Genomic DNA, 22,623 nt, shown 5'->3' with positions numbered 1-22,623 from the left:
AGGCCGACTGTGCTCCACCCCACAGCCCATCTCATCCTTGCAACAACCCAGGAGGAAGGGAGGGATGCCCCCCTAGTGTAACCCAAGAGGAAACCGAGGCTCCAAAGTCCGCACGGTCATGTGGTTGGGAAGTGGCAGAGCCATTGTGGTTGGGAAGTGGCAGAGCCAGGACGGAAGCTGTGTGCTTTCCTCTCTACTGCTCTGGGCTGTCTGCCTTCCCGAGTCCGCTGAGGAAGGTGAGGCCCAGCCCCAACCCTCCAACTGCTGGCACCCACCTTGTCATCCTCCTCCAGAAAGGTGAGCTTCTCCCGCTGCGTGGCGTAGGCCACAGCCAGCACATTCCCCAGTGACACGTTCTTAAAGCCTTCCGTCTGCCTCAGGTCATCGTCTGGAGAAGGCAGAGAAGGACCAGGAAGAAGAGGCAAGGGTCAAAGGTCACAGACAAGAGGCACAGGGCAGTTTGTGGAGAGTGTGTGTGTGGAGAGGGAGGGGCGACTCTAAAAGGAGGCTTCTGGGGCTCGGGGGCTGGGCCTGCTGACACTTACAGTTGGGGATGTTGATGCCAGCAGGGATGCCGGAGCCAGCAAAGGTGAGAACATCCAGGGAGGTGAAGTCGGGGGTGAGGAACTTGTCCTTCTCAAAGGCTGGGGGCCAGGGCAGCTCCTTCAGCAGCTGCTCTGCGCTCGCCACTAGCCGCTCAAACTTGGCACTCATGGCCTTGTTCACCACAGCTACGAAACCTGCAGGGGAGGGAGGGAGCTGTGGCTTGGCAGGGTTCCAGGAGGGCTCTCACTTCACCCTACTCCAGCCATCACGCATGTACTGAATGCCTACTGTATGCAGTCACCCTGGGCTGGCAGCTGGGGACAGCAGTGACCCAGGTCTGGGCCCTACTAGGTCAGGACGTGGACAGGAAAGCTGCAGCTGCACAAACCTGTCTCCCCCTCAGGCCCCTGGGCCGCCTGCCCCTTCTCCCTGGGCCTGGGTCTAGCGGCTCACCCCTGAGCCCCAGCAGGCTGTGTGCTCTCCTCCCAGACTAATCTCTCCAGCTTTAGCAGGCAGATGCTCAGACTCTTCTACATCCAGCGGCTGGGGAGGATTAGGGCAGTCAGAGAAGTGGCTGAATCCTCCGGCTGGATGCCCTGCCTTGCACAGGTGGGTCCCCTGGGGAAGGGGGTGGGGGCCGAGGCAGCCTGCCACCAGCCTGGGATGACAGCCCCGGGTCAGGTCCAGTCACAATGTCCATCCTGCTTCCAGCCACTGAGTGTAGCAGTCTGCATCCTAACCGCACTGGTGCTGAGGTCAGGCTATTTGGCCCAAGGTCACACAGCCTGGAAGTGGTGAAGCTAGGCTTGGGAGGCACATGTCTACCTGGAGCCTGTGCCCTGACCAGACACCAGAGGCAGCACAGCAAAGTAGCTCAGAGCCAGAGTTTCCGGGTCACCCCCCAACTGTGCCTCAGTGCTCACACCTGTTAAGTGAGGATAAACATCCTCATGGGGTGATGAACTCTAAATTAGTTAATATAGCTAAGCTTCTTCCAACAGTGCCCAATACACTGTAAATGGTGTTTATTTACCATGGCTGTTGTTATTGTTATGGTTATGGCTGAGTGGGGGTGGGGAGAACCATCAGGGGACACTGGAAACGTGGACTTGGATGTGGGGGAAGGGACTGTGACTGACCTCCTCCTCCCCGAGGAAGTTACCTTCAAATTCTCCTCGGGAACCAAAGGGGTCACGGTAGCTCTCGATGAACCCGATGTAACTGGGGGAGAGAAGGGCAGAGGTGGAGGAGGGGCGGGCAGGAGGGGGCGGGTGGGGTGGAGCTGGCGGCTCACCTCTCCACGATGGGGCCTTTGTCCTGGATCCAGAAGCGGGAGCCCCTCTTGTGGGCCTCGATGGAGCCCTGGGTGAAGCTCTCTATATACTGGGCCAGCATCTGCCCCTGGTGGCTGTTGGCTGCATACACCTGAGGTGAGCAGGAGTCAGTCAGCCTTGTGTGAGGTCAACCCACCTCCACACCAGCTTTGCTGCCCAGAGGGGTCCTCAGCCCGCACACCTCAGTCCCCAGCCAGTCCAACCTTGGCTTTCTCCAGCTGCTCCACCACCTTCTGGAGGATGGGCGCATAGTCCCCTCGGGTCACCTGGAAAGGGCTTCCCCGGAATTCATAGCTCTTCAGCTTGGAAGTCATCTCAGAGTCCAGGGAAGGCTCTGGGGAAAGAAGGTGTCACTCAGAGAAAAGGCCGGAGTAAGAGGCATCACTCAGAGAAAAGGCCGGAGTAAGACACCTCCGCCAGCTTTTCCCTGTAGCACTCTTTCACTCTAAGATCTTCAATGGCTCCCTGTAGCCAACAGACATGAGTATAAACTCTCGTCTTGGCCGGGCGCGGTGGCTCAACCCTGTAATCCCAGCACTTTGGGAGGCCGAGGCGGGTGGATCACGAGGTCAGATCGAGACCATCCTGGCTAACATGGTGAAACCCCGTCTCTACTAAAAATACAAAAAACTAGCCAGGCGTGGTGGCGGGCGCCTGTAGTCCCAGCTACTCGGAGGCTGAGGCAGGAGAATGGCGTAAACCCGGGAGGTGGAGCTTGCAGTGAGCCGAGATCGTGCCACTGCACTCCAGCCTGGGTGACACAGCGAGACTCCGTCTCAAAAAAAAAAAAAAAAAAAAAAAACCTCTCGTCTTCCAAAATATATATATCAGCCGGGCACGGTGGCTCACACCTGTAATCCCAGCACTTTGGGAGGCCGAGGCGGGCAGATCGCCTGAGGTCTGGAGTTCATGACCAGTCTGGCCAACATGGTGAAATCCCGTCTCTACTCAAAATACAAAATTAGCTGGGCGTGGTGGCAGGCACCTGTAATCCCAGCTACTCGGGAGGCTGAAGCAGGAAAATCGCTTGAAGCCAGGAGACACAGGTTGCAGTGAGCTGAGATCGCGCTGCTGCACTCCAGCCTGGGCAACAGAGAGAGACTCCAGCCCAAAAAAACTAACACAAAAACGAAAACAAAAAAACCCAAAAACTAAAAAACAAAAATATATGTATCACATAACATGTGCTTTCCATGTGTTAACTCCTTTAAGCCTCACTCTAACTCTGGGGGGAGGCAGAAATTATCATCTCCATTTCACTGATGGGAAACTAAGGCATCGGGAGCTTACGTGGACAGCAAGTAGCAGATTGGATTTAAAAAGACAGTCACATCCCAAACGTAATCAACAGTCCCGGCCGGGCGCGGTGGCTCAAGCCTGTAATCCCAGCACTTTGGGAGGCCGAGACGGGCGGATCACGAGGTCAGGAGATCGAGACCATCCTGGCTAACACAGTGAAACCCCGTCTCTACTAAAAATACAAAAACTTAGCCGGGCGAGGTGGCGGGCGCCTGTAGTCCCAGCTACTCGGGAGGCTGAGGCAGGAGAATGGCATAAAACCCGGGAGGCGGAGCTTGCAGTGAGCTGAGATCCGGCCACTGCACTCCAGCCTGGGTGACAGAGCGAGACTCCGTCTCAAAAAAAAAAAACAAAAAAAAACAAACAAAAAAAAACAGTCCCACGGGGAGACAAGAGGGTGGCTGGGAAGAGGAGCTGTGACGATAGCAGAAGGGAGCTGGAGTGAAGTTGGGGGGCTGGGCAGCCTTCCAGAAGCTGGAAAAGGCAAGCGGGGGCAGGTTCCTCCTGAGACTCCAAAATGAATGCGGCCCAGCCTTGCTTTTAGACTCTGGACCCCTGCAACTGTAATAAGTTCATGTTGTTTTGTGCCACTAAATTTGTGGCAATTTGTTACAGAAGCAATGGGATGCTTACACACTATTGTATTTTCCTTGTTGTCTCTGATCAATAAAATATACTTCAAGGCTATGTAAAAACAAACAAACGAGCAAAAACAGCCACAATATTTCCTGTCTTACGCCTTTTTTTTTTTTTAAATTTGAGATAGGATTTTGCAAGGTTGCCCAGCTGATCTCAGACTGCTGGGCTCAAGCGATCCTCCTGGCTCAGCCTCCTGAATAGCTGGGATTACAGGTATGAGCCATCATGTCCAGCTCAACTGTGACTTTGCCCATGGAGATGTGGGATGTGTTCCCTCCTCCTGAAGCCAGGAAGGCTGTGACTTCAGCAGCAGGGACACCATGTGCTGAGGCCAGGTCACACAAGGTGAGCACGCTTCCGCCTGGCTCTCCTGGGAGGCTCACTTTGGGAGCCCAGCTACCACAAACAATAGGAGGGTGCCATGTGATGTATTTTAGTCAACAGCGCAGCTGGGTTCCAGCCGGCAGCCAGCACCTGCGTGTGAGCCAATAAGCCTGGGGATGCTTGCGGCCCCAAGCTGTCGAGTCTTCCCAGCTGAGGCCCCAGACACGGTCACCCAGCAACCGGCTGTTCCTACTGTGCTCTACCTGCATTCCTGACCCAGTGTCCGTGAGCATGAAAAGGCGGTTTTGTATCACTACATTTGGGGAGCATTTGTTCCACAGCAATAGATAATGACCCACTCAGGCAGCCCGGCTCCAGGGCCACATTCAACCACTGCCTGACACTGCATCCTGTACTGTAAGTATAAGCCCAGCTTATATTCCAGTGAGATCAACTCCTGTTCCTCTGAACCCACATCTGCCATCATCTCCCCGGTGGAAGCTCAGATCCACCAAGCGCTGGGCACCGGGGAGACAACAGTGGATGAAACACACAGGCCCTTCTCTCGCGGAGCTTGTAGTCAGGAGAGCTACTGAGTGTGCCAATGGGAAGAGAGAAGGGCATGGACTTAGTTATGGGAAGATGGGGAAAGGTCCTGGGGAAGGCAATGTCCATGCATGGCCTAGAGCATGGGGAGGAGGTGGCCAGGGGACAAAGAGAGGCTGGAGGGGGTTCCGCATGGGAAGTGGGGAATAGATTGTGCAAAGACCTAGACAGGGGCCAGGCGCGGTGGCTCATGCCTATAATCCAGCACATTGGGAGGCCGAGAGGCAGGCGGATCACCTGAGTTCAGGAGTTTAGGACCAGCATGGCCAAATGGCGAAACCTCATCTCTACTAAAAATACAAAAATTAGCCAGGTGTGGTGATGGGCGCCTGCAATCCCAGCTACTCTGGAGGCTGAGGCAGGAGAATCGCTTGAACCCAGGAGGCAGAGGTTGCAGTGAACCAAGGTCGCACCACTGCACTCTAGCCTGGGCACTCCAGCCTGGGCGATACAGCGAGACTCTGTCTCAAAAAACAAAAACAAAAACAAAAACAAAAGACCTAGAGAGGGTCCGTGAGAACTGGATGCTGTTGAGCCTGGCCAGAGCACAGAGTCTGAGTGGGAGGATATGGAGATGAAGCAGGGGCTGGGGTGCAGGTGGGGAAAAAAGAGCCAGGTGGCAAAAGTCTTCATAAAGGCCTGGACACTTCTGTCCACACTATTTCCTCTCTCCTGGGAATGGATCCCAATTTCCCCTTGAGAATATCACCCCAGGTCCCACTACTACTACCCCAAGTGCAGTTGGTTTGGAAAGGGCCAGCCTCTTTTTTTTTTTTTTTTTTTTTTTTTCGAGCTGGTTTTTCTCTTTCTCCCCCGGGGGGGAGTGCAGTGGTGAGATCTTGGTTCACTGCAACCTCTGCCTCCTGGGTTCAAGCGATTCTCCTGCCTCAGACTCCCAAGTAGCTGGAATTACAGGCACATGCCACCATGCCTGGCTAATTTCTATATTTTTAGTAGAGACGGTGTTTCACCATGTTGGCCAGGCTGGTCTCAAACTCCCAACCTTAGGTGATTCACCTGCCTCAGCCTCCCAAAGTGCTGGGATTACAGGTGTGAGCTGCCACGCCTGGCCTGAACGGCCAGCCTCATCGCCTGACTCCAGGGTAGGCTTGAGACCAGGTTGAGCCAATCAGAGACCTGTCCCTTGCCAGCCCTCAGGGATTGGTTCACAGACAAATAGGGGACTGATACAGAGAAACTAGAGCCATTCCCAGGCCTTATGTAGAAACTCCTGGGAGAGAAGGATCCTCTTTGTGTGGGAGTGGCAGGGCTGGCAGGACCTGAGCCACCCAGGTCCAGAAATGCCTGCGAGGGAGCAGAAGGGAAGCCTGGGGCTAAGCTCACCTGAGCCAAGCACAGAAGCCAGCCGCACCTCGTAGTGGGGCTTCCCTTCTCCATTGACCTCTTTGAAGAGCCGGGTGTTATAGGCACTGAGGTTCTAGAAGAGACCAGGGCAGGGGTTGAGAGTGAGGTCTGGAGAGGCCAGTGGGGTGGGAGGAAGGAAAGTGGGTCACCCCCCGGGGAGAAGGCATGGAGGCAAAGCAGGCTGGGCCTTCCAGGTTGGCTGGGAGGAGCGGGAGAGAGTGGGAGTGGGTAGCCCAGGGCCGACTCTCCTGCTCTGCTCGGGACACTGTGCACTTCTACTAAGCACTGACTCCAACCACTATGCCAGGCACTGCATGGCATCTGCGAACCCAAGGCTAACAGAGGTGGGTACCACTTCACAGACATGGAAATGATCACATGGCTGGTGAGTGGCTAAGCTGGGAGCTCCACTGACACGTGGACCCCAGAGCCTCACATCCCTGTGGCCTGAGGTCCTGGTTCCTCGCCCAGCCCTGAGGCTGTCATTAGGCTCTATAGCCTGGGGTGGGCAGGGGTGGTACCTTCCCTAGTTAGCAGGGAGTAGTCAAGCAGAGACCCAGGAGTGGTCACCAGTTGTGAGGGGGCTGGGACTAGGAACTCCACCAAACCTCTGCTACCTTGAGCTCCCCTAACCCCAAACCTGTGAGTCCAGAAAGTCCTGGGCCAATTTGGCATCTTCCATGGTACAATTCCCAGAGAAATAGGTGGTGATTCCCTGTTGGGGAAGAGAGGGGACAGGAGAAAGAGGAGGTGCCGAGGTCAGTGCTGCAGGGACGTCATCTTCCCAGGCTTCCTGCCCCTCCCTCCTTCCAGCAGCGTCTACCGCTTACCCCTCCATCTACTTCCGGGGAAAAAGTTATAAAACAAACAGATGCTCATTTCCAGCATTCCTGCAGCCCTGCCCGTGCCTCTCTCAGGCTGGCCCACCCCTAAGGCTTCCCAAGGTCCTCGTCCCATGCAATGGATGCGGCCTCCAGAGGTGGGAAACCTGGGACCCCCCTCCTTCCCTGCTGTCCCCTCCTCAGCTCCCTCCACCTCCAGCCTTCCTCTCCTTCCCTCCATCAGCACATGGCATCCTGTGTGCAGAATGTCAGATCTGGGAGGGCATTCAGAAAGCATTTGACCCAACCTGCTTACCATTCTACAGATGACAAAACTGAGGCCTGCAGTGGGGAGCAGCATTGCCTCAGGAGTGTGAGGCAGAGCCCACTGCCTCCCCATCCCCTTTCCTTCCCTCCTTACCAGGTGGCCTCAAAGAATTCCCTCTGCCCCGTCCCCTCGGGGGAGTCAGGGGCCTCACCTCCTTCCCCAGTCCGAGGTGTCGAAGCCTTGGCTCCAGAGAGTACATAAGCTCCCCACAGGTCTGCCAGAGGCCCCTGACTTCTTCGGGGTGCTGCTGAGCAGCCTCACTCCCTAGGATCACCTGTTCCAGCTTTTCCTACAGGGAAAGGGAAGCCAATGGCCCAGTTACACCACCCAAACCTGCCTTCCAGAGCCTCCCTATCCACTCCTAAGCTCTTCTCCCATGGTCTAAGAGCTTTGGCTCATTGTGTGGTCCGTGGACCAGCAGCACTGGCAGGGCCTGAGAAATGTCAAGCCTCCATGTGTGGTGGCTCATGCCTATAATCCCAGCACTTTGGGAGGCAGAGGAGGGAGAGATACTTGAGGCCAGGAGTTCAAGACAAGCCTGGGCAACATAGACAGACCCCCATCTCTACAAAGAATAAAAAAAATTAGGCCAGACGCAGTGGCTCATGCCTGTAATCCTAGCATTTTGGGAGGCCAAGGTGTGAGAATTGCTTGAGTCCAGGAGTTCAAGACCAGCTTGGGTAACACAGTGGCATTCTGTCACTACAAACAATTTAAAAAAATTAGCCAAGCGTCACAGTGGCAGGCATCTGTGGTACCAGCTACTCTGGAAGCTGAGGAGGATCACTTGAGCCTAGGAAGTTGAGGTTGCAGTGAGCTGTATCTGTGCCACTGCCCTCCAGCCTGAGTGACAGAGTGAGACCCTATCTCAAAAAAAGAAAAGAAAAGAAAATTTAGCTGGTGTGGTGCTGCACACCCATATTCCCAACTACTTGGGAGGCTAAGCCAGGAGGACCACTGGAGTCCAGGAGGTTGATGCTGAAGTGAGTCATGATCACACCACTGCACTTCAGCTTGGGTGACAGAGCAAGACCCTGTCTCAAAGCAAAAATGTCAAATCTTGGGTCCACCACAGACCTGCTGAATCAGATGCCGCATGTCAGCATGGCCGCCAAGTGACTTGTATGCATGTTAAAGTCCCAGCTCTTATACCTGCTGTAAGAACCACCTCTGCCCTAGATAGGCTCAAGCCTCATAATCCTGGGAGGGATGCCCCCAGCCCAGTATTTCCCACTGTTCCTGGTGATGACCAACAAGCTCCATTTTTGAGAGCACCTGAAAGTTCACAGAACACTTCCACATCTCGCCCTTGTTCGGCCTGCAGATCAGCAGTCAGGGAGAGCTGTGCTTTTCCTTTATACACGAAGAGGCCGCGGCACCCAGTGAGGTTGGTGACACTCACAGTCATGCAGGGTGGCAGCGACAGGGTCCATGTTCTGCTCAGGGCTTCTGACACTCCAGTTGGGGCTCCTTCTACTGCATTCTCCACCCCTACCCCACCAGCCCCCATCCCCACCTTCCCCAGCCCTCCTTTGGCTCACCTTGGGCAAGTTGGGAACAAACTTGGTGTCACCAAAGGACTTGTAGTTGCCCATGTTGGAGTAAACACCCGCGGCATAGACCAGGAACGCCTGAGGGGGGAGACAGGCATCAGAGACCCAGGAAGCACAGCCTCCCTGACCCCAGCAACACCCCCTCCTGAGATGCAAATGCCCCAGCAGAGCCAGTGTGGATGAGGCTGGAAAATGTGCGGGGAGGACCCAGGTCCTGGGAAGCCCCAGTCTGGCCCACACTCACTTTCACAGACCCATTTTCACACCCCCGCTGTCTGGCCTAACTGATCTTCTGGGCAGTTCCCAAACACACCCAAGTGTTTGTCTGCCTTTGCCCTCTCCACCCCAGCACCCTCTCAGCCACCTGAGACTACTGTGTCCCTTAAGGCCCAGTTCCAGCACCACCTCCCTCTTTATCCTGGGAGCCTGTCCTCAGCCTCTGACCTGTCAAGCAGCTGGCCTCGGAAGCATCACATGTTAGAGCCAGAGGGGCCTTAATCATCTACCTATTCTATGGCTTCTGCTGGCCCCAGATCTTCCTCTGGTAACAAGACCTCAATCCTCCTTTTGTGGGTGGGAGGGTGGGGGATCTCCCTTCCCCCAGCCCCAGGGTTGGGCATGTAAGCTGGCTTGGCCAGTCTGAGAAACCACCATCCTTGGCTACAGGATGGGCACAAGGCTCAAGCTGGCATAAGAGCGCTACCCAGGACATTTCCCATTGGCAAAGAGCCTGTGTACACCAGGTATCATCAGGCCTGGAATCCCTGGAGCTCCCCCTCCGGGAGCAAGAAAAGCAAGCAAGCTGAGAGATGAAGACTGCATCCCAGTGGTAGCACTGAGTCCCTGAGTCCAGCCATGCCTGAAACTTCCTCTAGACCTGGACTTTTCAATCATGTGACCCGACAGTTCTCCTTTTCACGTAAGCCAATTTGAGCTGGGTTTCTGCCACTTGCAAACATGAATTTCCCTGAATGGCTGGCACCCACGCCTGTAATCCCAAGCACTCTGGGAGGCCGAGGCGGGCAGATCACGAGGTCAGGAGATTGAGACCATCCTGGCCAACATGGTGAAACCCTGTCTCTACTAAAAATACAAAAATTAGCTGGGTGTGGTGGTGCATGCCTGTAATACCAGTTACTCTGGAGGCTGAGGCAGGAGAATCGCTTGAACCAGGGAGTTGGAGGTTGCAGTGAGCCAAGACTGTGCCACTGCACTCCAGCCTAGTGACAGAGCAAGACTGTCTCAAAAAAAAAAAAAAAAAAAAAAGAATTTCCCTGAAAATAGTAATGCTTGGGTTGCACCTTTCCGTTTATAAATATTTCCACAGATATTAGCTCTTTTAATGAGTAAGCCATGCCCAAGATGGGAAGTGCATGCCCAGACTTCAAAAGAGGTAGAATAAACAGCACGTCAGCTCAGAGAGAAACAATCCAATCCCTTTATTTCCCATATAGAAAAACAGGCCATATTCTTGTACACTCTTGGTGGGAATATAATGCAGTGAAAGTTTTTTAGAAGATGATTTAACAGAATCAGTCAATTGTGAATGTATAGAGCCCTTGACCCAGCAGTTCTCCTTCTAGAAACAGATCCCCCTCACATGTATGCACAAGTATGCTCACCATGGCACTGTTTGTAAGAAAAACGGGACAAGCTAAATGTCCAGAAATAAAGATTAAATTGATTATAGTGTACACTGCTGTGGAATACTTCACAGTCAATAATAAAGAATGAGGCCTGGCCGGGCGCAGTGGCTCAAGCCTGTAATCCCAGCACTTTGGGAGGCCCGGTAGTAGGATCACAGGAGTCAGGAGATCGAGACCATCTGGCTAACACAGTGAAACCCGTCTCTACTAAAAACAAAAAAACCTAGCTGGGCAGAGGTGTGGCCTGTAGTCCCAGCAGCTACTCAGGAGCTGAGGCAGGGAGAATGAAGGCATTAGCCGAGGCCGAGGAGCTGCAGTGAGCTGAGATCCAGCCACTGCACTCCCAGCCCTGGGTGACAGAGCAAAGCTCGTCTCAAAAAAAAAAAAAAAAAAAAAAAGAATAGAGGCAATTTGTGGTGGCAAGCCTGTAATCCCAGCACTTTGGGAGGCTGGGAGGCGAGTGATCCACGAGGTCAGGAGATCGAGACCATCCTGGCTAACCGCGGTGTGTCCAGTCATTAAAAATACAAAAACTGGCAGGTGGTGGCGGTGCCCTGTAGTCCCAGCTATTTTCGAGGCTGAGGCCCGGGAAGAATAAGTGAACCTGGGAGGTGGAGCTTGCAGTGAGCTGAGATCGGCCACTGCCTCAACCTGGGGTGACAGAAGCTGAGACTCGTCAAAAAAGAATGAGGTACATTTAAATGTGCCGGCTATCTAAATTCTCCAAGACATGGCATTCAATGGAAAAAGCAGGACACAAAGCAGGAAAAGAACATCATCTCATTTCTATAAAAGAGAAAATAAGGAACTGATTTACCATGCATGTACACATATAGGTATGTAATACACAGACGGGATTGAAAAGGCTGTAACCAAGACCAGGCACGGTGGTTCACGCCTGTAATCCCAGCACTTTGGGAGGTTAAGGCAAGTGGATCACTTGAGGCCAGGAGTTCAAGACCAGCCTGGGCAACATGGTGAAAACCCATCTCTACTAAAAATACAAAAATTAGCCCGGCGTGGTGGCACATACCTGTAGTTCTAGCTACTTGGGAGGCTGAGGCATGAGAAATGCTTGAACCTGGGAGGTGGAGGTTTGCAGTGAGCCAAGACTGCACCACTGCACTCCAGGCTGGGTGACAGAATAAGACTCTGACAAAAAAAAAAAAAAAAGGAGAGAAAGAAAAGGCTGTACCAGCCTCAGTGGGTTACCTCTGAGGAGGGCACAGAATGAGTGATCTTTGTGTTTTTTGTGCTGCAATGCACTAAGAATTCGTGTATTACCTGGCCGATATATCCAAAAACAAAAACCAAGGGACAGGCAGAACATTCTGCCCAGGGCCACATAGTGTGGTAGAGAAGAACTGGTCCTGAATTCAGACCTCCTGATACCTACTCTGGACTCTTTCCTCTCCTTCCCTGAATCTCCACCACAGTTTCTTTTGTTATGATCACAGCAGCTATCATTTATCTTGAAGTCAGGCACTGTTCTAAGTGGGTCATCACAACACTAAGCGGTACAGACATCCCACATGCATATTTTACAGATGAGAAGACTGAGGCTCCAGAGAGGGGAAGTGCCTGAATTTGTAACCTTTGGTCTAATCCTCCACCTACCCCTTGAAAGAGACAGACATTTGCATCCTGGTCTTTCACACCCAGAAGCCACTCAGGAAATGCAGGTTGGCCCAAGGGAACTAACCTGATACTCCTCCTCGGTAAGGCCCTCAGCCAGGGCATGTTGGCGCAGCTGGTCGGGGTCCTGCGCGCGGAAGAGGCGGCTGAGCAGAGCATAGATGTAAGGGGCCTCGGGGGAGGTCTGAAGCAGCACAGCCAGGCCTCCATACCAGGCAGCACGGGACAGGTGGTGGGCATAGAGGCGCTCTGTGGGTGACAGCAGGCGGAAGGCCTCACGGCAGTCCAGGCTAGACACGCCGATGTCATTGGGCAGGATGTACTGGGTGTCCGCCATGGGCCCTGCTGAGAACCATCACTGTCATCACAGCTGTTGTTTACCCCATATCAATTGCATACCTGGCTCTGAACTCTTATAATCTCATTTAATCCTCCCAAAAGCCCACATGGAAGGGAATATTATTGTACCCATTCACCAGATATGCTAACTGAGGCTCAGAGGTCAGATGACTCACCCAAGGGGTCACAAAATACACTGGTGTACCATATTTGGCCTGTAGTCCCTAAACGTTAAAGATTGATTCTAAGGTCAGGCACGGAGGCTCACACCTGTAATCCTAGCACTTTGGGAGGCCGAGGTGGGTGGATCACCTGAGGTCAAGAGTTCAAGACCAGCCTGATCAACGTGGTGAAACCTCCTCTCTACTAAAAATACAAAAATTAGCCAGGTGTGGTGGCGGGCGCCTGTAATCTCAGCTACTGGGAAGGCTGAGGCAGGAGAATCACTTGAACCCAGGAGGCGGAAGCTGCAGTGAGCCTCGTACCATTGCACTCCAGCCTGGGCGACAGAGTGAGACTCCATCTCAAAAAAAAAAAAAAAAAAAAATAGATTGACCTAACTACCTAGTATTACAGATGGGGAAACCGAGGCTCAGGCTCAGAGCCTTGCCTAATCCCACAATGGAGACATCAGCAGCAGAGATCCTCATCTCTAGGCTCCCAGCCCAGGCCCCTCCCTGCTTCCTTGTTCAGTATTCTTTTATTGAGATGGAATCTCACTTTGTTGCCCAGGCTGAAGTGCAGTGGCATGATCCTGACTCACAGTAACCTCCGCCTCCCGAGTTCAAGTGATTCTCCTGCCTCAGCCTCCAAAGTAGCTGGGACTACAGGCGTGCATCACCACGCCCAGTTAATTTTTTGCATTTTTGGTAGAGACGGGGAGGCCGGGGGGGGGGGGGGGGTGTCTCGCTATTTTGTCCAGGCTGGTCTCGAACTCCTGGCCTCAAATCCGCTTGCCTCGGCCTCCCAAGTGCTGAGATTACAGGTGCCGCGCCTGGCCTTTGTTCAGAATTCTTCACACTTTCCACTGGGCTCACAAGGATAAAGTTCCAGGCCGCCAGCTGGAAGGCTCAGCCTTTAGCCAGGACTTGGCCCCAGACTTCCATTGCTTTACTTTTCTGCACCTCCGTTTCCTCCTCTGTAAAAGAGGGAATAACCTCAGTATTACCAGGTGGGTGCGCTAATCAGATGAGGTCGCCTGGACGGAAAATATCCACAGCAATAAATGATTTTCCTTGCACCTGTCCCATTCTCATCCCTCTAACCTCCTTTCCTCGGCCCTCCATTCTCCTGCTCTCTCCCTGTGCTCCGCCAGGGAAGCCACAGAAGTTACAACAGGAAGTTACAACCAGAAGAAAACCCATTTTACAGATAGGGAAACTGAGGCTCGGAAAGGCCAACAATTTACTGAAGGTCTGACAGCCCCGTTGGAACCCGGGGATTCCCCAACCCAGGGCCTTCTCCCCGCCACGCCCCTTCCCGGCTGGGACAGAGTTTCCAGCCTCCCCGCCCTGCCCCGGACTCCAGAAGCTCCGCCCCAATAGCACAGCCTCAAGATTCGGAAAGGGCTGTTAACTCTTTGCTCCCCGGAGCGCTCCTTGGCCTCGAGGGCGGGGTGAATTTGGAGGAGGTACTGGAGAGTGGGCAGAAAGGGAATGATTTTGCGCTCAGTACAGATTCGCCTTGGTCCCCCGGGATGACACACTGGGATCCCCAAAACCCAGGCGCCGCGCCTCACCTGCAGCAGCTGCTCCGTTCCCAAACTCACTTCCTGCTTCCGGTTCCCCCATTCATTGGGGCTCTGCAAACCCCGCCCCCCTTGGCCAACTGCCTGGCCTCGGGGTCCGGATGGGCGTCAATACCAGCCAATAGACGCGCCGAGACAAGCTTCTCGGCTCTCCGGCTCCCGCCCCCAGTCGCTACGGGGTGGTGCGCGGATTGGCCCTGCGGGCTCGGCCTTTTGTCTGCAGGCCGCACACGCGCCGGACAGGGTGCCTCTGTGCCCGACCTGGCCGCGGCCTAGTCCCGGCAGACGGGACTGACGAGGTCACCAAGCCCAGGCTGACCCGGCGCTGGTGTCAGGGACTTGGGAATCCCCCTCCCTCAGTCCCGATCCCGCTTTCCTTTGGGGTTTCACCCCAGCGACCCCAACCTTACTCTTGCAGGTGGGAACCTACACAATAGGAGTAATGTGGCTCCCCCTGACTCTCGGGACTCGGGGCCTGGGAGTGGAGACTTGGAAGTTGCAAAGCTCTCGGTGCCAGGAATCGAGGCTACGGTCGAGTGGGTTCGGGCCAGGGCTGAGGTGGTCTCACCCGTGTTGGGGCGCGGAGAAACGCCTCGAGTGCTTCACTGTACCACCACCCACCCGCCACGGGCTGGAAGCAGCCGCTAAACATTCCCGAGCCTCAGTTTCCTTAGCACAAACAGGCTGGCAGTTTCCTGGGGCTTGTCAGATGCCTGATGGATCAGAAAGCCTCCTGCAGCCCCGAAAGGGAGTCCAGAGCAGAGGCGGGCCTGCAGTCCACTTTTACAGGTCTGGACGGACTCAAAACCACGGTCTGGGTGGGGCATGTGGAAGGGCCTAGGCCGAATGGGGAGTAGTGGTGAGGGCCCAGGGTCAGACTGGGGGTGGAGCGAGGTTGTCTGGGAGTCTTGGCTTTATGAACTGGAAAACCAGGCTAATAATTGAATCCAACCCAAGGGATATTGTAAGTTGTGATGTGTTGGCTGCAGTGCCGCTCCCTATAGTTGGTGCAGGGTGAGGGGCATTTGGGTACTGAAGTCCCACACAGTCTCCTTGCCACGCCTGTGTCTAGGCCAGGCAGCATCTGCTTACCATAGACACCAGTTTCTCATCCGCAAAGGTGCCCAAGGCCCTGCTTGACACAAGTGTTACAAGCTGTTAGCTTTGATGATGACTTGTTATATGAAGGAGTTCAACAAGTTGGTCAGTGTCCTCAGGAAAGTCACCCTTCTTTCCTTTGCCTCCATTTTCATTGTCTTTAAAATGGGTATAGTGTTGGCTGACAGGTGAAGTTGAAATGTGCACAAGTAAGGGAGGTAGTGCTGTCCACTGCCAGCAGGGGACAGCTCAGGCGAGGAAAAGATCCCACTACTCTCGGAACCCCCAACCAAGCTACGTGATCACATTTTTATGATCACAGATAACATGAGCATGTCCTGAGGTCCCTTGCTACCAGTTTGGCATGGAGGACGTCATTTAATTCTTGCAAAAATCCTGAGGTATCATCACTTTACCCATTGTACATATAGGGAAACTGAGGCTAAGAGGTTCACTGACTCCTATAACACCACACAGTTCAGGTGTCCCTGACCCCAACACACAGATACACACACACAGTCACTCACATGGAGCAGTCTATCACTGGAGTCATAACTCCCCAGCCTTGGCTGTTCCCCATGGGAATGAAAAAGGGGTCGGTGAGGGGCAACACCAATCAACTGTGTTACAGGTGCCCTCCATATATTCACAACCACCTGGTGAGGTAGCGACTGTTATCCCCTTTAGCATTGAGGAAGCTGAGGCTCTAAGAGCTGGCAAAGGCAGAGCTGGGATAAGACCAGGGCTGTCTGACCCCATCCACCAATACCTCTGAGTCCTCCCCAGCATCTAGGGTGGTGCCCTTTGCTGGTCTCTCCTCCTAGGGTCTGAGGTTCCCCACTGGAAATGGGATCAGTATGTTCCCCTGCCTAGGCCAGGCGCGGTGGCTCAAGCCTGTAATCCCAGCACTTTGGGAGGCCGAGGTGGGCGGATCATGAGGTCAGGAGATCGAGACCATCTTGGCTAACACGGTGAAACCCCATCTCTACTAAAAATACAAAAAATTAGCCGGGCGTGGTGACGGGCGCCTGTAGTCCCAGCTACTCAGGAGGCTGAGCCAGGAGAATGGCGTGAACCCGGGAGGCAGAGCTCGCAGTGAGCCGAGATCACACCACTGCACTCCAACCTGGGTGACAGAAGAGAGAACTTGAAATTCTGAGTTGGATTTTGAGTGTTGTGTGTTGTATGTTGAGGGGAGAGAAGTTGGAATGCTCCCACACCTCCTGCAGCATCCCCAGCCTCCCCTCCGCCCCCACTGCAGCAGTGCCATGCTCTGGAAGCAAGAATCTGACCACACCCTCCTCCTCATAACATGCGGGTGCCGTCTTCTCAATAGCCCAGGTCTGATCTCCCCGGTCCCAACCAGCTGTGTGACCTTGGGCAGGTCCATCCCTCCCCTTGGAATCTGTACTCCCCTAGGCTCTGCCATCTACTGGGGACGATGCCCAGGTCAGGTCTATACTCAGAGCCTTCTTCTCTTCCTCTCCAGAACAGCCGTCTACCTGTCTTCCTGGCTTGCTCTCCCCAGGAATGGTCTGGGGCAACCCCAGCAACACGCCCACCTGTGGCCAGGATGACCAGGAATCCAGTTCAGGCTTGGCTTCCATGGCAATCAAGGCCCACCAGGCCTCAGCAACCTTCCCTACCCCCCATTCCTTTTTGCTTGCCCCCCTCCACACCAGGCATGTTCCCTGCCATGCCATGCTGTTCCCCTCACCTTGGCTGCCCTCCCAACTCCTCCCTGCCTCTAGAGATGCTCTGCCATTCAAGACTTGACTCAGGCTCCAGGTCCTCCCTGGGCCTTCTAGAGCCCCTGGTTCTCACTCCTCTGAACACTTCCAGCCTGGCTGATAGCCCACTGCATCCTAGCCTGGGGTACAGGTGGCCAGCACAGGTGTGGGGGTCAACTTCCAACAAGCATGGGTAGGTCCCTCTGCAGACCTTGGGCTGCGAGAGACACAGGGCTGGGCACAAAGCAGGTGGGCGTCCACCAATCCAGTATCCAAAACCCTGCTCGGTTCACCCCCACCTCTGTTGAAGGAAAGCAACACTGTGATGGAGAGGAGCAGCTGTGGATTCAAATCCTGACTTGGCCACTTTCTAGTTGTGTGACTTGGTGCATCTGCCCTCATCTCCTCAGAGACACAAATGGCAACACCTCCCTTCTTGGGTTACTGTGAGGATTAAATAACAAAACCTCCAAGAAGCAGAGCCAGGTGTCTGGAGAGTGCTCAATGGACGTAGTTATTATTATCATCATCAGCACAGTGCGGGGCACGTGGTGGGCATTCAGGGATGATGGCCCTTGTGTCACAGCCGACACACTCTTGACCAGTGAGTCCTCTCTCCTCCCTTTGTTGACTCCTGACCATCCACAAATGAGGTTCAGAATCCTCCATCCAGCATCTTCCCTGGTCACATGGTCCCAACCTTTTGCTCCACCCCCTTCTCTGTCCCCCAGCAGTCCATGCTCCAGCCACCCTGACAATGTCCCTGGATTCCTGGCTTACTGACACCTGAGCCTACGCACAGGCCCTCCCTTCTGCATAGAGCACGCTTCCCATCTTGTGGACCCCAAGGGTTCCGAGCAGCCATCGAGGCTGAGCTCCTATGACAACTCCTCCGTGAAGCCTCCCTCACCTTTCCATTACCAGTGAGGCCTGCTACAGCCCGATTCGTACTCTGATCCTAGCACACATGAAGCGTGTTGCCATTTGGTAAGTCTGCCCTCCACTAGACTGTGAACTCCGCCAGGCGGGGAACCAGGTCTGATTGCCTCTGTGTCCCCAGAGACCACTTAGCACAGAGTCCAGCCCATAGTGGCTGTCAGCAAATGCTGGGCCCAGCCTGCCACCCACCCACCACTCACTTGGGGGTTGGAAGCATTACACGCATGCGGGGCACATGGGACTTGTGGGGGCAGCTGAGCAGCGACGTTTATAGAGGAACCCAGGGTGGCAGCAGGAAGGATGAGTGTCTGAAACTGGGTTGGCAGGCTCAGGGCATAGCCAGCCTAAGCTAGGGGTCAGGGGCCCCTGGCCCCTTCACTCCCCCAGGGGCACACAGTGTCAGCGGCACGACGTGGGATGCCCCAGGAAGGGCAAGGCCATGGGGCTGGGCTTTCCTCCATCGACCCAGGACAGAACTGGTTCTGAAGGCCCCATCAGCATGACTAGGGTGGAGATCTTGGGGACCTCCTTGGGGGGCCACAGTTGGGGGGAAGGGCACAGCCCATCCAACATGTCCATCTGGTGTGGCTGTGCCAGCAGGGAGTGTCCCACATGCAGAGCTCCCTCTGGGCTGCAGGAGGTGGGGACCTGGGTGGGCAGGTGGGCACAGCAGCAGGGGGCCCCAGGGAGCCTAATCCAGCGGGCCCTGGAAAATGAGGCGGACGCAGCCATGCTCGCCGGTAAGCCAGGCCCCGCAAAAGGGGCAGGCGGCATGGAAAGCGTGGGTGCCGTGGGGCAGTGGTGTCTGGGCCCAGTAGCGGGCAGTCTTCTCAGAGCAGACGTGGCCACAAGGTGCAAAGGCATGGCTAGGCGGCCCAGGGTCCAGGCAGAGGCCGGCCTCCTGGCCAAGCCATAGAGGCACATAAGGCCCCACGAGGCGGCAGAGAGGACATTCGCGCTCCTGGGGGCCCCGCTCCCGCCGGCAGCCCCAGCCGTGGTAGCCGTGGACGTGCCCGCAGCGGACGTAGACCCATGGCTGCTGTTTGTCGGGTGCTGTGCGGCCACGGGCTGGGCTGGGGAAGGCCAGAGTGCTGAGGCCCACGGGGCACTGGGGCCGTGCTGCATTTGCCTCCTGCCGCTGGGCCTCCAGTTGCTTCAGTGTGGGAGCCCGCAGCAGCCCCGCCGGTGTGCGCCACAGCAGTGTGGCCCCACACAGGTCGATGAGAGAGCCGTCCTGCAGCACGTTGGACTCGTTTTCCACCTGCCAGAGGCAGTAGAAGGGCCTTACTGCCCAAGAGGCCCCCGCTGAGCCACGGGTCCATCCCACGGAGCCTCCCTGGAGAGGACACCCTGGCTGGCAGGGCAGGCAGGGCAGAGGGGCAAGGCAGGCTGGGAGGCCAAGTGAACGGGCAGGTGCACCCCAGGCACATGCTGACCCCCCCTCCCAGCGGGGCATGGGCCTTGGTTTCTCCATCTGTCTAATCAGGGAGTCTGAACTCAGACAGGATTTTTCTAAAATAAGATGTTTTCTGAAGTGCCCTCCTCCTGACAGAGGCAGGAAAGGCCTCTAACAAGGAATGCTGGGTACTTAACTCAAAGCTAACAGGGAATGCTGGGTACTTAGCCCAAAGCAACTATCCCAGTAGTTACAGTTAAAAGCAAAAACTCAGGAGCTAGGCTGCCCAGGCTGAATTCTGGCCTTACCATTGACTAACTTTGTCCCTGGTCAAGTAACTTAACCTCTCTCCATCTCAGTTTCCTCATCCTCAAGATGGACTGCACCTTCTGGCATCTCAAGTGGTTCTCGTGAAGATTAAATGAATCAATCAGGCCGGGCGCGGTAGCTCACGCCTGTAATCCCAGCACTTTAGAAGGTTGAGGCGGGTGGATCACCTGAGGTCAGGAGTTCCAGACCAGCCTGGCCAACATGGTGAAACCCCATGTCTACTAAAAATACAAAAAGTTAGCCGGGTGTGGTGGCTCATGCCTGTAGTCCTAGCTACTTGAGAGGCTGAGGCAGGAGGATCACTTGAACCCAGGAGGTGGAGGTTGCAGTGAGCTGAGATTGTGCCATTGCACTCCAGCCTGGGTGACAGAGTGAGACTCCATCTCAAAAAAAAATTAAAATAAATAAATAAATGAATCATTCAGTGTAAAAACTTAGAACACTGCGTGGCAAATAGCGCTTAAGAAGAGTAGGCTTGTGAAACATTCACATGCATCATTTTACCAAACAATGCTTCCCCAGACCTCCCCACAGAGTTGATGCTCTGCAAAGAAAACCCATGCTTTTCTCTGAGGTTTTGCATCTCCTTGGACAATGTGCTCATGCCTGAAGAGCAACGCATGGCCCGTTTGAGGAGCATGGCCATGTGACCTTGGGCAGCCCCTGCCTCTCTCTAGGACTCACTCTGGGCTCCCTAACCTCAGCTCTCTGATCTGCACCACAAGGAGTTGCCACTAACACCTGTGTCAGAACTACTGTAAGGACCCTTTCCTCCTGAGAGAGAACAGTGCTAAACCTGTCTGAATGTGACAGACATGCTACAAACTGCCAACACTTCAGGCTATAAACTGCTCACACATGGGCCAGTGTCACTCTCATAAGAAGGTGTGATTTTTTTTTTTAAGCTGCCAGCAGCCTCGAAGCCACCTGGGACTGCACAGTATGTCTGTGTGTGCCTTGATCACATCACCCCCTGGACCTCCAGTGGTATGCACGCTATGCTTGGGGACCCTGGTCTGTCTGCCTGTCTGTGGCACATGCTAAGAACTCCCTGGGCCTGGGATTCCCCAACATGGAGCCTGTTGGGGCTCCCTGGGGCAGAAGGACTAGAGATCATCTCCTGGCTTGGGCAGGGGGATGGGCAGCTTGTGAGGGCCTGGCAAGGATGAGGGTGGGGAATAGAGCAGGCCACCTACCAGCTTGCCCCGCTGCTGGGCTGAGCGGCTGTCCCGCAATGTGTACACATTCCCACAGACCGAGATCTCCCGCCAGACACCTGGGGCTGAGTCCTCGGAGAAGCCGCCCGCCGGGTGCATCACCAGAACACCATTGGTGGTCAGTCCATCCATCAGGCCATCTGGGGTCCGCCATTTGGCCGCCCGCTCCTGGGACCACATGAGGGATCAGATCACATCCACCAGGGGCCCCCCAGCAGGCTATGTGCCAGAGGCACTGCCCCCCTACCCTCAAGTTCAGAGGTGGCTCAGAGAGGACTGGCATTGAAGCTGCATGACTTAAGTGTCTCTCTGGGCCTCACTTTGCTCATCAGTTAGCTGGGGTTGCTAAGCCCTGCCAGGACCATCATTTGGATTACTGTGGGCTGGTTCATCACATCAAGATGCTGCACCTCCCAAGCCTACCCCTTGCCTCACAGATGAAGAGTTGGTCCCTTCCTGGGGCTCACTCACTCCAAGGAAGATGTTGCTAGAGGCGTCGAAGCCAGCTGCATAGATGCGGGCAGTATAGGGCGGCCGGCGGTCACAGAGGATGCGGCAGGCGTAGCGGGAGATGGTGCTCTGGGCGGAAGGGCCCTCGGCAGCCCCTCCTCCAGGGGACGTGTCTGTTACCACGAAGTCAATCATGTTCTCTGTGGAGCGGCCGATCTGTGAGGACAGGGAAAGCAAGCAGCTACTGCATGTACATAGGGGACTCTCATAGGCCTCCCCACCCACAGTTCCGGCAGCTGCTCTGTATGCAAGGTCACCAAAAAAGGAGGCTGCCAGGCCCTGAGAAGGGGGCAGCACCAACTCCTTAGACCTTCTAGGCTCCCAGGTGGGGTCTCCAAGTCCAAGAAGCCATTGCCTGGAGCAGCTTCTCCTTCTCTGTTGCCCCCACAGCACTAGGGATCACCCCATTCAATAAATACAAGTTGATTTGCTGATAGAATTATAAGAGGGTGGTCAAATGTTAGCAGCAGATAGCAACTTCTGAGTAACTATTTGCCATATGCCAGCCACCATGCTAAACATTTTATATGCAATGCCTAAGTTAATCTTCCTGTGGGGTGGGTACTATTATGGGCCTCATTTTACAGATGAGTAAACCAAGGCCCACAGAACTTAAGTGATACTTCCCCAAAGTCACCCAGTGGTAAGTGATGGAGCCAAAATCTGAACACAGGCATTAGGCCTCTCACACCTGAACCCCTGAGCTGTGTGAACTCCCACCATCTAGGAGTCTTGAGTTTGATCCTTGATACAGCCACTGACTTGCTGTGTGACTCTGCAGTCAACAGCCCACACTGGGACATCCTGCTTCCTCGTCTGGAGGGAAGCAACTTTCCCATGGCCTCCCATCCTGTAGCCTCACCTGAAATGCTTGCAGAGCCTAGAGGCCTGGTGGCCAGGAGGTGTGTGGAGAGGCCTGAGCATACCTGGAACATGTCTGTGTCGCTATCATGTGTATACTCCACTATGACCGAGTGGCTCCGGGACAGCGTGTACGAGATGCTGTGCTGACCACGGTTACTCAGTGCCTGGGGGGAGAAAAAAGTCACTTGCCAGGGTGTGCAGCTATGATAAGTGTAAGCCTGGAGCCAGCAGCTGGAGCTCAAGGCCCAGCAGCCACTCTCCAGAAAGGGGGCAGCTCCATCCTTCGCAGAGGGTGGACAGTGCAGCGGGTGTGTCACATGATTTAAGCCCTACAGTCACCTTAAGAATGGGGTTATC

The 22,623-nt window shown here is 54.8% G+C and overlaps 2 protein-coding genes across 7 annotated transcripts in view; both read right to left on the bottom strand.

The window, feature by feature from the left end:
- Nucleotides 1-14,934, bottom strand: part of DPP3 (dipeptidyl peptidase 3) — a 31,220-nt gene extending 16,286 nt beyond the window's left edge. The window contains exons 1-11 of one of the 4 annotated variants that reach the window (XM_003909510.4): nt 14,174-14,934; nt 12,164-12,441; nt 8,804-8,893; nt 7,414-7,551; nt 6,754-6,828; nt 6,093-6,186; nt 2,084-2,214; nt 1,841-1,971; nt 1,709-1,767; nt 546-740; nt 276-388 (exon numbers count right to left, since the gene is read on the bottom strand). In XM_003909510.4, the coding sequence (XP_003909559.4) occupies nt 276-388; nt 546-740; nt 1,709-1,767; nt 1,841-1,971; nt 2,084-2,214; nt 6,093-6,186; nt 6,754-6,828; nt 7,414-7,551; nt 8,804-8,893; nt 12,164-12,441; nt 14,174-14,225 (1,356 nt within the window). In that variant the 5' untranslated portion in view covers nt 14,226-14,934. Of the gene's footprint in view, nt 1-275; nt 389-545; nt 741-1,708; nt 1,768-1,840; nt 1,972-2,083; nt 2,215-6,092; nt 6,187-6,753; nt 6,829-7,413; nt 7,552-8,803; nt 8,894-12,163; nt 12,442-13,155; nt 13,173-13,392; nt 13,959-14,173 lie in introns of those variants that run through there. The other 3 variants (XM_031653706.1, XM_031653708.1, XM_031653709.1) reach the window with 3 other exon arrangements.
- Nucleotides 14,935-17,499: 2,565 nt separating this feature from the next.
- The window catches only part of PELI3 (pellino E3 ubiquitin protein ligase family member 3), an 11,127-nt gene continuing 6,003 nt past the window's right edge, over nt 17,500-22,623 (bottom strand). For all 3 annotated transcript variants that reach the window (XM_003909513.4, XM_003909512.3, XM_009185582.4), the window contains 4 exons: nt 22,329-22,430; nt 21,364-21,558; nt 20,872-21,060; nt 17,500-19,210 (listed from right to left, as the gene is read on the bottom strand). In XM_003909513.4, the coding sequence (XP_003909562.1) occupies nt 18,641-19,210; nt 20,872-21,060; nt 21,364-21,558; nt 22,329-22,430 (1,056 nt within the window). In that variant the 3' untranslated portion in view covers nt 17,500-18,640. The remainder of the gene's footprint in view (nt 19,211-20,871; nt 21,061-21,363; nt 21,559-22,328; nt 22,431-22,623) is intronic.

Source organism: Papio anubis, chromosome 12 (genome assembly GCF_008728515.1).
Source record: "Papio anubis isolate 15944 chromosome 12, Panubis1.0, whole genome shotgun sequence".
Classification (NCBI taxonomy): Eukaryota; Metazoa; Chordata; class Mammalia; order Primates; family Cercopithecidae; genus Papio; species Papio anubis.
This window is presented reverse-complemented; position numbering and strand designations above follow the sequence as displayed.